The 18,561-nt window shown below is 37.5% G+C and overlaps 2 protein-coding genes across 2 annotated transcripts; both read left to right on the forward strand.

The window, feature by feature from the left end:
- The first annotated feature begins 9,164 nt into the window (after positions 1-9,164).
- LOC117169712 lies at positions 9,165-9,599 on the forward strand. Its single transcript, XM_033356217.1, has one exon. The coding sequence runs from the start codon at positions 9,165-9,167 to the stop codon at positions 9,597-9,599; it is 435 nt and encodes a 144-aa protein (XP_033212108.1).
- A 1,305-nt stretch (positions 9,600-10,904) lies between these two features.
- Positions 10,905-11,722, forward strand: LOC117169713. Its single transcript, XM_033356218.1, has 2 exons — positions 10,905-11,231; positions 11,465-11,722. The coding sequence occupies exons 1-2, from the start codon at positions 10,905-10,907 to the stop codon at positions 11,720-11,722; spliced, it is 585 nt and encodes a 194-aa protein (XP_033212109.1).
- The last annotated feature ends 6,839 nt before the right edge of the window (positions 11,723-18,561 follow it).

Raw genomic sequence — 18,561 nt, forward strand, 5'->3', positions numbered from 1 at the left:
GAATTGGACTGAGTGGGCATCCCTGTCGTACTCCACTAGTTGTTTTTAACTTTTCCGACATTTCTTCTCCCGCTATTACTTGGTTCCAAGTATTCATGTAAAGTTCCTTTAACATCTCTAAATACTAGCCTCTGACGCCCGTCTGTTCCATCTTTCCCACAGTCTTTCCCTATTCACTGTGTAAGATACCTTCTTAAAATCGATGAAAACCGTGTACAGTCTTCCTCCTTTCTGATTTAGCCTCGTTCCTATTATCGTGTTTAGAATGAATATTTGCTCCATAGTACCCTTCTTAATTATGAATCCAGCCTGTCTTTCCATCAGTTTCTTTCCTTTTACAGCCATTCCTCTATTATTTTGCTTTTTCCCCATATTTCCTTGATCAGCTAAATTAGTTCCTTGTGACCACATTCGGATAAGTTTTTAAAAAATTCTGCGGCAATACAGTCCTCTCCTACAGCTCACTTCCAACTCTCTTCTCTCTTCTTCATTCCATTCTGTGAACAACTGGTAAATGATCAGATCCTTCTTGCGCTGTGACCCTTAGTCCTCTGAACCAGGTTGGTACTTCCATTTTATCCATCTTTACTAGGACTAAGTCTAAAATGCTTCCTAGCCCCTGACCGTGTCCTATGCTGAAGATCTTTCCATCTGCATCGCCTTCACTTCTGCCATTCATCACAATCATCGCTCTTTCTTCGCACCATCTTAGCAGGATTTTTCCCTCAAGCCTCAACTCCTTATCTTCCGATTTCCTGTTGGGAATCTTACCATCATCTTCAAGGCCACAGTGTGCAGTCCCCTGCTCTTCGCCAATCCTCGCGTTGAGATCTCCAGCCACTATCATCCTTGCTTCACTTCCTTCCAGTTAATCCATTTTGTCACTCAGTTTAGCCACAAATTTATTTAAATTATTAGGCCGATTGTTGTACTATTTGAGAATGAGGTAACGGATTTCACTATTTTTCTTCTTGATATCAATTTTGAGCCCATACTCCCATTGCTCCCACTATTTGTCCGCCTGTTCCTCGCCCTCTCTTAGCGTCCCTATCTCTTGCTGCTGTCTTTCCATGCCAGGTTTATTTTTTATCTAACGAGGATAGCACTTTTTTCATATTTTTTTCTTCTACAAACGTCTCTTGAATTACAATCACATCTCCGCTTCTCAACAATTTCCAGTTCTTTCTCACATTTTTCTTCCCTTGAGCGTTCCATTGAATAACTACCAACTCATCACTAGACTCCCCTTCCTTATCCTTCTTTACGAAAAAGACTCAGCTCCCTTTCGTCTCGATCCTTCTTCAGCTGGAGTTGACCTTCTAATTCATCCAAAATTAGACAAGTATCGTCTATATAAATGCTCTGATAGCTCGTCGCTACTAGCTTACCTCTTTGCCTCCATGCGCTATTTTGTTCTTGTATCTTAATATCTTCAAGCAATGCTTCTCTGAAATCCTCATACTTCCTTTGAATTTTTATCAACTCTTCCTTCAGCGTGCCACATTTTTCACAACATTCTTTTTTTAGATGCACTTTTTTCATTTCACTCCATTATTAGTGTTTCTAGCGCTGTCATCCTACACTGCCATTTTTCTTCAAATTTGAGTTCCCATTTTCTTCTTTCCGTTTCTTCTAGCGATGAGTTTTCTCCATCTTCTTCACTGTCACTTGATTCCACTTTTTCGTCTTGATTTGTTTCCGAGCTGTCAATTTTTTCTTCTCTGTCTTCTACTACAGTCAAGTCTACCGTTTCTTTTGTATTTGTTTTCGACTCTACTGGTGGTCTTGTCAAGTTACTTTTTAAAAAGAACGCTTCAACATGCTCATGTAACTTGTCTTGATCTTCTTGTTCATTCTCGTTTGTTAAACTAGCCTTGGTTTCTTTCTTATCTTCGTTTGGCATTTTCATTTTCCCGTATTCCTCTTAACTTTTTATCCGCCCTCTTCTTTTTATTTGGCGACCTGCCTCTTAGTCTCTTTTTTCACTCCCCCTTTTTCGTTGTTATCATCCTTGTGAAATTTTCCGATCTTAATTTGAACGGTTCCAGCCACTATCGCCCCCTGCAACTCTACACTGTCCTTGTCTCCCGCCTTTTCACTCATTCCACTCATTTTATTCCTAACCTCACTTCACTATCACCACCTCTCTCGTTATTCACACTTCTCTTGTTTCGTCAAACCCGTTGATTATTATCAAATAATGACCGCACTAATCTTCTTTTTGGTTTTCGCCTATTTTACACCTTCCACTTAATACCATTTCCTAGAAAACGTAAAATACTCATGCTGCAGTTACCCGACACGTCTGTACAGTCAACCAGGCGAACCAACCTCCAATAATATTGTTTAAATAGATGTATTTTAAACATTAGTAAAGTTTTATTCTGCAAATTGTAGCAAATATTCAATTAGACAATATTTGAGTAGTTTATATATTTATTTACCTAATTAAATAAAGTAAAATTTAATCCTAATGTAAATTAATATTGTAAAAAAATGTGTCAAATAATTGTTTTCTTTGAAACAATCAAATTATTTTTATTTTTCATTTTTTTAAAAATTAAAACCTTGATTTTTTAATATTTGGATTTATTAATAATCTTTTGAAATTATGCCAGGAAATTTAATTTGTAATATAATCAATTAATAATTAATTAATCATTTTAAACATAACAAGCTTTAAACAATTGTTTTAATTAAAATATTCGGATAATTTTTACTTTATATTAAAAAAATATTTATATTTCGTTACTTCAAATTTAAATTAATAATAACCTTTTAAACTAATTCCAAAAAATTTAAAACTTATGCAGACCTAATATTGAAAATTGTATTCAGAGACTCATTTGGCAACATCATAAATAGTTGGTAAATAATATCACTGAAATATAGGTATTTTAAATATAAATAAACTTTAATTATACAAATTATAGCAAATATTCAATTACACTACCTTCAAGTGAAATCTTGATTTATGTACTCAATTAAAAAAATCAAATCTGTATGTGAATTAATATTGTGAAAAAAATGTTTGAGCTAAAACGTAATCAATATGTTCATAACATAAAAGGAATTAAACTATAATTTTCATTCAAACATTTAAATAACTTTTAATCTACATCTTTTAAAAAATGTTTAATCTCAGTTATAAAATTTTCATTTATTAGTGACTTTTAGTATTAATTTAAGGAAGAAAATTAAAACATATTTACATATAATTTTGAAAATTGAATGAAAATATTAATCTGAAAACAGCAGTTCCATTCCGAAAATATTGTTAAATTTTGAATTGCTTTTACTGAAACAAAGATTTGAAATTGCATGCTAATCTAAATTCGTGGAAAATTGAGTAAATATTTTCAACAGATTTTCCGTGATTTTAAATTACATGATATTTTTACGATGCATTATTTATATAATTTATTGATATTTCAGAAGATTGGCATGCAAATTAGGATCTTGTTAAAAAGAGACGTGCGCGAAAAAATTTTCTACAATTTTCCGTGACTTTATTTTGCATGACATTTTGGATTTCATTATGAAATAGTATTTTAAGTTAATGGAAAAAATGGCATGCATGTAGCTTCGGCCAAAACTAAAAAAAGAGGAGAATCCTAAAAAAACAAAAACTTTGTAAATGAAAAAAAGAGAATTTTCAGGATTTCTTCTTGCACGCCACATTGGATTCTAGTAGGAAATATTATTTTAAGCTGAAAGAAAAAATGGCATGCATGTTCCTTCCCTTCTAGAAATAATCAATTGAGATCGATAAGAAACAATGTAACTGATATCTCAATCGTCCCGAATCGGGTTTCTTAATTGTGCAAAAACGATTGACAACGATTAAGCATTTTGCATTTCCAATTGTTTCCAATCGGGTACTTCGAATTTGGCATGTGATAGCAAGACTTTTGCAAGACGGAAATGATTGAAAAACAGTTATTCACTTTTTTGGAAGAATATCAATTTTAGACAGGGTATATTACAAAATAAAGTAGATAAAAATTTATAAATAATTTTATCCGGCGAAATTGGTGCTAAGATAAAACGTGTGCTAATAGTATTACACATTAAAAATATAAAATCAGATACGCGATAAAAATAAAAGAGTTGATTTTATATTAGTAAAAACAGCAACATCATTATGTTTTTTTTTACTATTATACGCTCTTGGATTATTTATTTCAGTGAACATTTTATAAAGGGTTATAGGTTTTAAGATCAATTAAGACTAAAAAAAATTAAACAAATATTTTAAAAATTAGCTTGAAAATGTTTAATAATTTTAGATTTAGGTTTAAAAAATAAATAAATTTGAAATAAAAATGTTCAATCAATTTAAAGATTAAAGACTTTTAAAGCTTAAAAAATGAAATTACAATTTTAAATTACAAGCGTTTTTAATTCAACAATTTTTAATTGAATTCACTAAAAATGGTATAATTGTAGATCAATGTATTGAAAACTATTTGGCTTCAAATTTAAATTGTGAATAAATTAATTATTCAAATTGAAACCTTTGGAAAATAATGGTAAAGTATCAAATCACAATAAAATATACAATGCAAACATTCATAATAAAATAATCTATAGCTGAAAACCAAAACTGAAAATGATTATAAAAGGAATAATTTAAAATGAAAACTTTTATGACCTAATATTGTGAAATTGACAATATTTAGTTGAAAATATTTAACAATGTAAGATTTAAGTTTTATAAATAAGTAGTTGAAGAATTTAAATACTTAAAGTGTTTTAAACCTTATAAAATGCAATAGCTTTACATTGCAACCCTGGCGGACCGAAGGAACCGAATGGAGCCTCTATAAAGTACCCGTAAAGAGCCCATTCGGTTCCTTTTTAAAAACATAAAAAAACAGCATGATCAACTTTTAAACTGTTGAAATTCGGATTCTACGTCTCTGTTAAATCATGATATATTCTTTGGATTACTGTAAACACTCTTTTTCTCCAGTTCTTTTTTTTGTGTTTATTAAATCTATCCGCCGACTGTTTGTAAACACTTAGAACATAACTGCGTAGGTTTGATCAACCCGCTGAATGGTCGTTAAAACATTCTAACATAAAGCAAGCTTAGACTAGAATCATGAGATTGTCACCCTTCGAAGCTAAGACCACCATGTATGCCTTTTACGATGAAAACCATGCACTTGTCACCAGAGCTTGAGTTCAGTACATTTTCGGTGCTTGAATCGAACACATCGAATGATTCTCAGTTTCTTACGAGCGAGAAAATAAGCGTTTACCATTTTGAAAGAGTTGTCTAGAGTTTCTGGTTAATTCTCCCTTGTCAGGCTTTAGATACCCCGCTCAGTCTACAAGGCAACCTTGTGAATCCTCCAGAAGTCTCTTTCTTTGAGGAGTCTCGCTCTTTTCTTGAGAAGTCCCGCTAATTTGAGTTCTTTTGAAGAGTTTTACTCTTTGAGTATTCCTAAACATGGAATCACGCTGAGCTTGAGAAGTTTCCAGATTTGCTAACTATTTGTGAGTAACTGTGCCTAATTCAAAAGCAACATTTCTGTAAACTGTTTAGTTTGTTACTGTTCCTTCAACTTACTCACGTTTTATTTGGATTATTGTGTCATCAATAAAAACGGATTAACATGTGAAGAGTGTCAGTGATTTCGTTCACCAGTACCAGTTTTAGTGTTGCTTTGGGTGATTTTGAAATTGAGATTAATCACTCTCACTTGCATCGCAGCGTTGTTGTCTGAGGTTTCCACTGCGTGGCGCTAGCATCCAGACAAAATTAATAAGTTACTGACGAAACGCTTATTAACTGCTACTAAAAGAAGGTGCACTTGAAGTCGCCTTCGGCCCATGTACATGACAGGTATTTTATTTTTTAAAGTTTTTAACGCTGCAAGAAGAAGTTTTGCGATTACTCCGTGAGTTTATAATCCAAATTTTAACGTAAAATCCGAATTTCATCAATTTAAATATAGATTTTGCTGTTTTTTTTTTTAGTTTTTTTAAAAAGGAATCAAATAGGGACCCAGTGGAGTCTTTACGCGTACTTTGCAGAGGCTCCATTCGGTTCCTTCGGCACGCCAGGGAAGCGTTTTAAATAGAACAATTTTCAATTAAATACGTTAAAAATTGAATAATTTTTAATCAATATATTTAAAATTATTTGTCTTTAGATGTAAATCGTTAAACAATTAATCATTGAAATGTAAACATTTCAAAAAGAAAAGTATAGTACAAAATCACAATAAAAACTAAAATGCAGACATTAAAAATAAAAATATAACTACTGAATACCTAAAACTGAAAACCATTATGAAGTAAATAATTTGAAATTAAAACTCTGATGATTGGATATTCTTCAATTGATAATTTAAAACTTAAAATATTTATTAATTTCAAATTGAAAAAATTGAACGAATATTTCAAGAACGTGAAACTTATTCAGAAAGTCGATTGAAGTATGATTTTATTATTTTAAGAAATTTCATTTCTATTAGAGAGAAAAGATTTTTTTACCAGGAAGAGGTCTCAATTCTTAATTCCTGGTAATTATTAACACATAAATTCATCTTAAAATAAAAAACTTTTTTATTAGTTCAACTTTCTAAATGTAACAGTAAATTTACTTTTTTTATTATTCAGAAGGTAGCCACTAAAATCGAAGAGGAATCATTTCCTGGGTTAAAAAAATGTACAGAGAATAGAGGAATAGAATAAAACTCAAAATTTAAGTTTTCAAAGTGGAACCTTTTTTATTTAAAGTATTTAAGACTAAATTGCAAGTTAAATCATTCGAAGTAGAAGTTTTCTTAACAATGAGCATTTTGAATGTATAATTAAAACATATGAAACCAGCTATTTCGATTTCAAAACTTTAGAATGCATGTAGAAATTACAAGCCATCTAGACACTTCTTCTAAATAAAGCATTCTGAATTTTACAATATGGTTTTAGAAGTCTGTAACGTTGTATATTTAAAAATTATGCCATGTGAAATTGAAGTAATGAAAAATGTACCTTTTGTATCTTGTTGCGATTTGATTTGAATAAGTACAAATTCAGAGTCTTAAGAAATAAACTTTTTAAAATTCGGGCTAAAAAAAGCTGCTTCATTGTGAACTTATTAATTTTAAAAATTTTAGCATTTCAAACTCATTTTAAAAAAATTTTTAATTTAAAATCAAACTCTAATTCTTTGATATGCTAAAAAGTTCGAAAAACGTCCATACTGTTACATAACAGTTTATGAATAGGTGATTTTAAAATTAGGCATAGACAAGCCAAATTATTTTAAATCTTAAAAATTGAATATTTTAAATATTTAAAATTAGAAACTTTCAGGAATTTCAAATAAAACTTATTTAAAAATTCATAATTCTTGTATTCCAAGAAAATTTAAAGTATTGGAAAGTTTTTGTACTAAAAATTTAAAAATTTTTAATGAGTTACCTACAATTTATTTGGCCCGAGTTTCAAAATATTGGCGCCATCCTACGACATCATCATCATCATCATCCATCATCCATCATTCATCATCCATAATCATCCATAATCATCCACAACGATTGTTCCCCGTTGCCGCCCACTGGAAGTGCTCCGGACCACGTTCGCCTGACCCGCTTGCGTGGCGAGGAGCTGATGTGTGCTTGCACTACCGACATGTCAGCCGCAGCATGGGATCAGGAGCCAGCCCCTTCGGGCCTTGATCAGGGAGTGCGTGGTGGCTGCAGAGGTCGGAATCTGCAGTGCCCCGGGCGAGTTCCAGTCTGTCCGTGTTTTCCGGGACTGGTTAAACGAAGGCTGGGCCCCAGGGAACTGGGGTAGGATCTAGGTCAGAGGATATACCCGTTCCCAGCTATTTCAGCCCGCCCCTCCACGTACGATGCGCTGGCAGAGTTTTTATGGCATCTATAAAAAAAATTAATTTGAATACCGATGGAAAAAATCAAGAAGGAAGTACGTCACCGGAAGCAAGAATTGAGAAGGTGCTTACGGAAATAAGAGAACTTTTGGTTATAATGGCTCAAGCAGTGGATGAACAGAAGAATGTAAACGTTGATATTAAGAACGGTATCCCAAAGTTGATAGAAGCCATAGAAGTTATTCAACAGGAGAGGAAACCGTGGAAATGCGCGCCAAGCAGCTCGGTAAGCGCAGCGAAGCAACAGATGCACAGAAGTCATAGCACACCGAGGCGAACGTCCACCAAGCGAGCAGCCTCCAGTCCGGCAGAGAACCAGAGTGCCAATCAAATGGGCAAGAAGATTAAAGATATTGCGTCACCCTTGGAGTGGAAGGAGGTGACAGGACGCAAGGAGAAAGCTGATAAGGCTGAAAGGAATATTCATGCTGAGGGGCAGGCAAATAATGTCCAGAGAAGGAGAGAGAAGCGAATAAAAACAAGAACAGAAGCCATTATCATAAAACCGGCTGAGGGCAAAACGTATGCGCAAGTCCTAGGAGAAATCCGGGAAAATGTTAAGCCGGAAAATGCAAACACAGTGTTAAAAGCTATTCGTCAGACAAGAGCTGGATTTGTCTTGCTAGAGTTAGGCAAGGAATCAAAAAATCAAAAGGGTTTTACAGAAGCACTTAAAAACGCGTTGGGAGACCAGGGCACAGTCTTCAACAAGGTACCGCGGACTTCTCTAGAAATAAGAGACCTAGATAGCCTCACAACACAAGAAGAAGTCAGAGAAGCACTGACACGAGATCTCCAAGAACTAAGAGGAGAGCTCCAAGTCAGCTTAACGAAGCCCAACACTAAAGGCCAGATCATGGCAATAGTAGAAGTAGATGAACAAGCAGCCCAGCATTTACTTGAAACTGCACATATTAAGGTCGGATGGGTCAACTGTCCTGTTAAAAAGAGAACCATGGTCACACGCTGTTACAGGTGTCTGGGTTACGGTCATCAGGCACGTGAATGCAAAGGACCCGAGAGGAAGGATCAGTGTTACAAATGTGGTAGTACTGGTCACAAGGGCGCCACATGCCAGTCAGATGCAAATTGTGTTCTGTGTAACGATCTTAACCTGGAGACACAGCAACGGTGTCATATTCCTGGGTCAGGCAAATGTCAAGCCTTTAGAGAGGCTCTAGGCCGAGCTCGAGAACATGAAAGACGATGATCAGCATTCTTCAAGGAAACCTACATAGAAGCAGAACAGCCGATGAAAACGTGGTTTGCAGATAGTACAGGAGCTGTTGCTATCTCGGTAAGAAATGGAGATAAATTACCAGTGGATGACCACGGATCCGGCGCGGGATTTGTTTGGATCAGGAGTAGGCGGACCACTTTTGTGAGCGTCTATCTCACCCCAAATGAGCCCATCAAAGACTTCGAGGTTAAACTAGAAGGTCTAGAGGAAGCACTACAAGATATGGAGGGCGGCATTGTGGTAGCTGGCGACTTTAACGCTGAAGCGGTAGAGTGGGGAATGCCAAAGTCGAACCCTAGAGGGAAACGGATAATGGAGATGGCGGCCAGAAGAGGACTGATAGTTCTTAATACTGGCGCATCAACATTCAGACGACCCAGGCAGAGAGAGACTACACCAGATGTCTCCTTCGCCTCAAAGAACATGGCAGGAAATGTCGTAAACTAGAGGGTGATGGAAGAATTTACGGGCTTACTGGTGGTCGGAAGAAATTGCCATTTTGAGGAAGACCTGCTTTTCATTACGCCGCAAAGCTCAGCGTGCTAAGAAAAACCCCGAGAAGATGGCCCAAAAAAATGCGGAATTTCTTTAAATGAAGAAACAGCTGGGACAGACCATCAAGAGAAGGAAACGCACAAGCTGGATGACCATGACAAAGGAAGTGGATAACGAACCCTGGGGCCTTGGCTATAGGATAGTTACCCGGAAGCTAGGAGCGACAACAGCACCACTGAAAAGGGACGCGGAAACGATGAGTAAAATCGTTGACTCGCTCTTTCCAATAGTGAACGTAGAGCATGATACAGACGAGGAGATCCCTGTGGATATTCCACTTTTTGAGGCAGAAGAGCTTCGACAAGCCGTCACCTCTCTGCAGAATAAGAAGACGCCGGGCCCAGATGGTATTCCATCAGAGGTTCTCAAAGTAGTGGAAAGATACAATCCACAAATTCTTCTAGAAATGTAAAACAGCTGTTTAAGGACCGGAAGTTTCCCTAGGTGGTGGAAGAAACAACGGCTGGTGCTGATAAGCAAAGACATGGGCGATCCAGACTCCCCGTCATCCTACAGGCCTCTGTGCATGTTGGACACTGCCGGAAAGCTCCTGGAAAAGCTCTTAAAACCTCGCCTGCTATCAGCCGTCCAGACAGCTGGAGATCTATCAAGCAGGCAATATGGATTCAGAAAGGGACGCAGCACCGTAGAAGCAGCTCAGTGCATAGTGGACGCCGGAATGTCAGCGCGGCAGGGAAACCACTACTCACGACCTGTAGTACTACTGGTGACTCTAGACGTGAAAAATGCATTCAACACGGCAAGATGGAGAGACATTATGGACGCTTTAAGAAACAACTTTAAAGTGCCGCACTACCTCCTCCGAATGGCCAGAAATTACTTGAAGGACAGAGTGCTTCTATACGACACCAGCGACGGTCTTCGTAGAAAGGAGGTCACCGCAGGAGCCGCTCAGGGCTCTATTCTGGGGCCAGATCTCTGGAATATTTCCTATGACGGTATCCTGCGTATGGATATGCCAAAGGACACATCCCTTGTAGGATATGCAGACGAAATCGCGGCAACCATCATTGGCAGAAACTTAGAAGAGGCGCAAATGAAGCTAAATCAGGTTATGCGCTGTGTGTGCGAATGGATGGAAGAGCATGGCCTGACCCTGGCTCTACAGAAGACAGAGATAGTGGTCCTTACAACCAAGAGGATTGAGAATGCATCCAGCTTAATGTGGGAGACGAAATGATACAGACCCAGAAGGCGGTCAAACATCTCGGTATCCATATGAATACAAAGCTCACATTCTGGGAGCATATCCGGAAGGCGGCGGATAAGGCAGTGAAAACAACGACAGGCCTCAGCAGATTAATGGCGAATGTTGGTGGACCCAAGCCGAGCAAGCGCTGTCTATTAATGTCGGTCACCACGTCTATCCTGTTGTACGGAGCCAAAATTTGGGCGGACGCACTCAGGATAGATAAGTACAGAAGACGCATGGCAGGCGTGCAAAGATTGGGAGCACAGCGAATAGCCTGCTCGTACCGTACCGTCTCCGAGCCCGCGGTGCTGGTGAGCGCGCGAGAAAAAAGAGATATTTGAGAAAACCAGAGACAGAGAAAACCGTCGCAAAACGAGAATCCCGAGCATGCACAATACAAAAGTGGAAAACTAGGTGGGAAAATGATCCTAGAGGTAGGTGGACGTTTAAATTGATAAACGATCTCACTGCTTGGATTGAAAGATCGCATGGGGAGGTGAAATACTTCCTGACGCAATTTCTATCGGGCCACGGATATTTCCAGGCATACCTGAATAAAATCGGCAAAGTAAGGAGCTCTGACTGCAGGTATTGCGGCTGGTATAGAGATGATGCGTCACACACGTTCTTCACCTGTGACAGATGGGTAGAAGAAAGGACGATACTGGAAACGGACATCGGGAGTATCAGCCCAGACAACATCATCCATAAAATGCTAAGCAGCCAGGAGAACTGGCAAAAAGTAGCGGTCTACGTGGAGACAGTATCACGTGAGAAGAAGAGGGAGGAACACCTTGCGTGACATACCAGACCCAAGTATCGAGTACAAACAGCGAGACCCAAGCATGGTCAACCTGGATGCCGAAGGCCGACGAGCCCGTTGTGCGATTTTACCGCGCTGCTGAGGACGATGCGTGCATTCAAGTAGTTACATGATGGTGGCTGAAAACAAACAGGTAAGAAGAGACAATTTATCCCTTTACCTTATGGTTCATTCCAAGAGATAAATTTGATACAAGAAGAAAGAAAGTGGAAAAAGCTCCTAGGGAGCCAGAAAACGGCACCCCCTGAAGTAATGTGAAAGCGGTTTCCGGGGGGATCTCTGCTAAGAAAAAAGGGTGGTGTTTTTTAGTGGATCCCTTGATAGCATCGGTGCAGTGGCCTCATCATACATATCTTCTTATGTATATTGGGGTCACTGTGACGATGTTATTTGAGATCCCCACACTACCAGGAAGTGCGGACCCTTCCTGGTGTGTTTTTGAACATTTTTCACCAGCCTTCGTAAAAAAAAAATCATCATCATCCCCCAAGTCAAGGCGTGAGCAACCGTGCCGAGGACTGAGATCCACCAGGGAGTGGTGTCTCGAACGGTGCCTCTAGGATACCAGGTCGCCTCCTAGAGTATATAGACTTTACTTCCGCATGCGGGGCTCTGCGGAGGTGGACCTCTACTTCCCTAGCTCCTCGTGGCACTAAATATGGAGACAAATAAACAACAACAGTATCGAGATGTTAGTGAGGAGCTGTTTGAGGAAGATGTGCCTTTATCTAAGGAACATGTTATGCTGGTTGGTACCATAGGGAGCTATGAAGATATGGGTGGCTGTCTCCAAGAAGTATTTGATCACTTCAAGGAGTTAAGTGGCGTGTTAAAAGGCATGAAAGTTTTCTGCGACAAAACGAGTAATATGTTTAAAAAAATAAGTCGGGGTGTACACGAGGCGCAGAATTTGACGGAGGAGGGTCTCTATGAATTGAACAACATGGTACAGAAGTTCAATATTATAAGTGGTGAACTCCACGAAGTAGACAAGATAATGGACGATTCTCGCATGGAGAAAATCTCAAGACGGAACACCAGTCACAACGCGACTCAAACTGAAGAAGCCATGATAGCTCCCGCTGCCCACTACGGGAAAAGAGAGAGGGAGCTCACACTGAGTCAAGATTTCCCCTTCTATAAAAAAAACATGCATGTCATTCTTCCAATTAACTTAAAGTACTTTTTTATAATGAAATCCAAAATGGCATGCAAAAACAAAGTCACGGAAAATTTCAGTCATATTTTTGCAACTTTTATCATCATTTATAATATGATGGACTTATTTAATATGCATGCCTTTTGCAGTAGATAAATGTTTCATCATAAAGTTTACATTTAGCTTTATTTGGTATAGTTTAAGATCACGGAAAATCGGTTAAAAGTGTTTAAAGAATGTTCCACAAATTTTCCTAATCTAAACAAACGAGGGGTGCATGCCAATTTTTCTGCACTATTTTTTCGATAAAAAATTTTATTTTTTACATTGGAATGGAATTTCAAAACACGGAAATTCCCTCAAATTGTTTTCATTTTTACGTGACCCTTTGAGCTACTATGTAGCGCATGCCTTTCATTATTACACCTTTAATTTGTTCTTCTTCTTTATTCATAATGTGTCCCCTATGGTTTTACATGACTTCCATTTCTTACGACCGTTTACATATATTTTTATTAAATCTTATTCTTACTATATACAATTATTCACAATTATTTACATACAGTCTTATATCTAGTTTCTTGTCTTTATTTTCTGTGATAACGTAATTTAGGACTTATTAGCTAAAGAGTGAGTTAGCGAACGAAAGCGAGAGAGCCAGCGATAGAGAAAGAGAGCATGAGAACGCAAGCGCAACTTAGTCTACATATATTAGTACATAAATATTACTTACAATCTTGACGCTTCTAAGCTAAGCGACTTCCGTTTTCTTTTACTGTTTATACACCTCCAGTTTGTCATTATTCTAACATACATTCTTCCATTCTCTCTCATTCTCCCCTCTAGCACCCTGTAACTCCTTCATCCATTCTTCTCCTAATCCATGCTCCCCTAGAATCTTAACCACATTATCTTGGCAGCTTCCTTCATCTTCCATTTCTCTCCTATATCCTTCCCATACATGCTCCCATGTTTCCTCCCACCATTCAAATATACTACACTCTATGTTCTCTTCTTTTTCTTAATACATCCTCTCCCATACCCCGTTTCCCAATCTAAATCTTGCTATTCTGGTCCACCTTCTCACTCCCAAACCCTTTTCTACATACTTTCGTAGTCGTTCATTTTTTATCATCTTATACCATTCATTGTATGTTGATTCCTCAATCATCTCCCATCTTTCAATTAATTGTCTTTCCCTCTAATTTTTTTCCCCAATTCTTCATAGTTTACTCCAGTCTCGTCTTCTATTTCTCTGACATTAAAGAACTCTCTCGTTTCTTCTTCCCATCTCGTTAATTCGATCGTCCTCCCTCCCCTCTCTTCTACGTCCATCAATCACTTTCTCGCCATCTCCCGTCCCTTTGCGCTTCTTCTCTTACCATACATCCTGGCGACCTCCAGTCTGTCCCTAGTGTCCACATTATATACCTTTCTTGTAAACTCTCAATATCTTAACTTTCTTTCCACCCCCATATCTCTACTCCATAACCTAATACCGCCCATACCAGCGTATCGAATATCCACATTCTCATTCTCCAATTTTTTTAACCTTCTTTTTCTTATTCCCCAAATCTGTTTCATTACCCCTGTTGCTTTTTTTATTCTTTCTTCTATATGAGCTCTATGATCTCCATTCGCTTGCAAGATATATCCGAAATATTTAAACTCTTTAACTTCTTCTAACTTTATTAATCCCTCCCTTATCCCCTTTTTCATCATAACTTTTTCTATTTCGCCTCAGTCTAATGAGTCAAACGCCGTCTTTAAGTCCACAAACATTGCTATCATTGCCCCTTTTTCTCTTTTAATTCTTTTATTTACTAGATAGTTCAGAACATATATGTTGTCATACTCCTATAAGCTTTAACCTCCTCTCTTTTGCCTTTGTTCACTATTGGTATCACTACTCCTTCCTTCCATAACTCAATATTTCCATACTTCATTTGGAATCTAATCTATATCAGGTGCCTTTCCATCATTCATTATTCCTCAAACCTTAACTATTTCTTCCCTTGTTATGTCCTCTTCCTCATATATTTCTCTACCATATTTTCCTCCCTTTCTAACTTTTTTCCCTACTCCTCCTAGCAAATCCAAAAAATATTTCTTCCATTCTACCATTTCAATATCTTGGTTTACTCTTTTTCTTCTTTTTCTTTCTCTATTTACTACCTTTCATACCTCTTCTTTTTCTTTCTCTATTTACCACCTTTCATACCTCTTCTTTCGTCCTAGCCTTCTCCGCCTCTTCATCAAATCTTCTATTCTCTTCCTCTTTCTTTTACTCAAACAACTCAGTATACTCTTTCTTCGTTTCCTATATTCTTCCCCATTATTTTTTTCTTTTCTCCACTTTCTTAATTCCTTTTTGACCTCCTTTTTTTCTCTTTACACTCCTCATCCCATTCACTTCTATCCCCCCTCTTCATTAACTTCATTTTGATTTATGCATTTTAATCCTCTTTTTATTTCTCCTATTATTTTTTCCATCTCGTCCACATTTCCCTCTCCCATTTTGATATTTCTGACCCTTTCTCTAAACTGTTATTTTCCTTCCCTTGACCAATCCCCTTTTCCTACAATTTTTACATTTGCTCCCTTTTTATTCATATTTCTATTGCTTTCTTGTCCCTCTAATGTCACTATTAAGGGAAAATGATCCGAATCAATATAGTCACCTACCTCTAGTTTCTTGACCTTCTCTCTTATCTCATCATCCACTATCACATAATCTATTACCGTTTCCCTTTTACCTCCTGAGCGTGTATATTCTCCTTTCTGATCTCCCTCTATATTTCCAAATAAGATAAACCATCCTATTCCCTTCCTCCTCTGTATCCTGTTCGTGAATGGAAATCCCCACCTCTTATCAGCCTAATCTCTTCCTCATTTTCTTCAATCATTTTTTTCATCTCTTCTGCTTTCTACTGCATGTCACCGTCCAAATTTTGAACTTGCCATTTGTAACCTCTTGGTAAACTTCCCCTTACCTAATCTTAATAAACTTCATCACTATGTTTCTTTTTCTTTTTTCCCTCTCTTTCTTTTCTATATATTTCTGTTTTTCTAATCTTTGCTTGAGTGACTGCATCCTTTTTTCTAGTTTTTCCCTGACTTCTTCCCTTTTCCTAATTTTTCTCTTGAGCTCGGCCATTTGCCGCCTTATTTCTTTCTTCATTTCGTCTGCCCGTTTATCCTGTTTTTTCTCATATATCCCCATAAATTCTACCATCATTTTTCGCACGTCACATGAATGTAAATTTTCATCTTCTATTTTCCCTCTGCATTCAACATTTTCTTCGTCTTCCCCGTCTTCTTTCTCTCCCGCTTCAATTTGTTCCTTTCCCGGTGGCGTTCTATACACTTTAGGATTTTTAAGGGTGGATCCGTTTTCTATTTTGTCCTCACTACTTCCCCGCTCCGCCCTATCCCTTTTCCTATTAATAAATTTATCTATTGATCTAAAACTCTCGGCCCTTAATCGCTCCGTTTCTACTGTTTTTTGTTGTTGTATTTTGCCCTTTTTTTCTCACGATTCGGTTTACTGAACACTTCCTCGCCTGAGTTCCCACTATCCATCAAATTGATGTAACTTGCGTAAACTATTTTACAACTGTACTACCCCACCCTGCTAACTGATCTTCTTCCGTTCTTCTCTCTACCTCAAACTCTCACTCAAACACACTTTCTTCATATTCTACCCATTAACTCACTTCAAATCTCACTGCAATTTACCAAATTCAACAACACACAATCACCGCTATCAAACACTTTCACGCCGGAAACGGAAGTCTTTTATTTGTTTGAAATACCTTATATTATCAAGGCAGGCAATGTGACATGTGGTATGAAATCGGGAACCAAAAACTACGTTCAGCTCCCGGTTTATGACAAGAAACGACGACAGCGAGGCAGGCCAGCAGAGTGTGCGATCATCGGTCCCTCTCTTGACTGCAGAGACTCCCATACTAATTTCCGCGCATTAGCCTCTCTCTATTTCCCCCGTTTTTCGCAAGTAAGTCGCCTCTTGCGGTGATTGACATTGACCCCAACTTTGGCATGTTGAGGTACTGCACTTGCGCCAAATGTGCGTAAGAGAAACACGGCGCGGCTTATTATTGCCATGGTAACGGGTTGTCGCGTCGTGTCCTTCTTAAGAAAACTGGCGCAAGCGCAGTATGCCTACATGCCAAAGAGTTGGGATCACTGGTGATCGATGCGCCGAGCAAAAGTCTCAGGCAGTACGTTTTGTAAGCTCAACGTGTCGACCGCTGCGTTACCGCTACAGTTTGTGTAAGATATGACTTGAATCCTTTTTACATTCTCATCATTTATGATTGAGAAAGTATTAAAATTGTCAGAAATTTGACATCACACTTTTTCAACGGATCTCCAGGTTTCGAGACCCCCTGAATCCGAAAATCAGGTTTTTACGATGGCGTCTGATAAAAATTCAAAAAGTGAGCGCATTTTGAAAATGTTTTTTGTGATCACTTTTTTGTGAATTTGAAAATTCTATGTACGAATATTTATAGTATGGAAAAGAACAAACAATTTACCCTAATGACTTTTTTCGATAAAAATAAAATTCTCAGTTTCCAAAATTTTTTTAATCAACCGAAAATCAAAATTTGAAGCGGAAAAACGCACGATATTAAAAAAAGTCAAGAGAAGAAAAACATTTCTTTTTGAAATCCCTACAAGATTATCATAACCAATTTTTGGATTTTCTTCAGAAATCGAAAATTCAAATTTTTTTTGCACAAAAAATAATGGAAAATAAAAAATTTCATTTTGTGGACAAACTGTGTAGGATACAAAAAAGATGAATTAACAAAAATGGTTATCCAAAAAAAAAGATCTGCAATTTCGTTAAGAATCACTTCTCGATAGGATGCGTCCGTTTCGTTTTATTCGTGAAAAATAACGCTGAAAAAAGTAAAATAAAAAAAATGTGCGGAAAAACGATGAAAGTTACGAGAAAAAAATCCAACAAAACCTGTTTACAAATGTCAGTCGGAAATCGAGCGCGCAGCGCGAGTGTCACGATGAGAATATGTACCTCAAAGCCTACAGAGCTTTGAGAAACTAAATCTTTGACTATACTTAATTAAGTAGACAATTCAGAATATGAAGACGCATATAAATACTGCCATCTAAAAGAGATCATTTTGATATAGTTTTTTTCAAGCATCCCAATGCAAAGAATAAATATCCGAGCGCGAAGCGCGAGGTATAATTAAGTTCGAGTGCGAAGCGCGAGGTACCCTTTTATCGAACACGAAGCGCGAGATTCAACCGTCGCGTGCCCTAGGCTCGCTCAAATTTACGAGCGAAGCGAGCCGCGCGCGATGAGAATGTGCACGCGGAGCAACCAAATTTTTCTTAGTACTTTAGCCAGGCCTTTTATTTTATTTTCTTATATTCAAAGAAAACGGTAAACCCCCAAAAACCTATAACATATTTTTTTTTAAATTTTTACCGGTTTTTCCCGATTTGACCTTCAAATGACCTTGAACCTGAAGCGATAGAGTTCAACGGATGCCAGATTCGCAATTAGCCACTCCAAAAACCTATAACGTATTTTTTTGGATTTTTTTACCGTTTTCTCTCGATTTGACCTTCCAATGACCTTGAACCTGACGCGATAAAAGTC

This window comes from Belonocnema kinseyi, chromosome 3, assembly GCF_010883055.1.
Source record: "Belonocnema kinseyi isolate 2016_QV_RU_SX_M_011 chromosome 3, B_treatae_v1, whole genome shotgun sequence".
Taxonomy (NCBI): Eukaryota; Metazoa; Arthropoda; class Insecta; order Hymenoptera; family Cynipidae; genus Belonocnema; species Belonocnema kinseyi.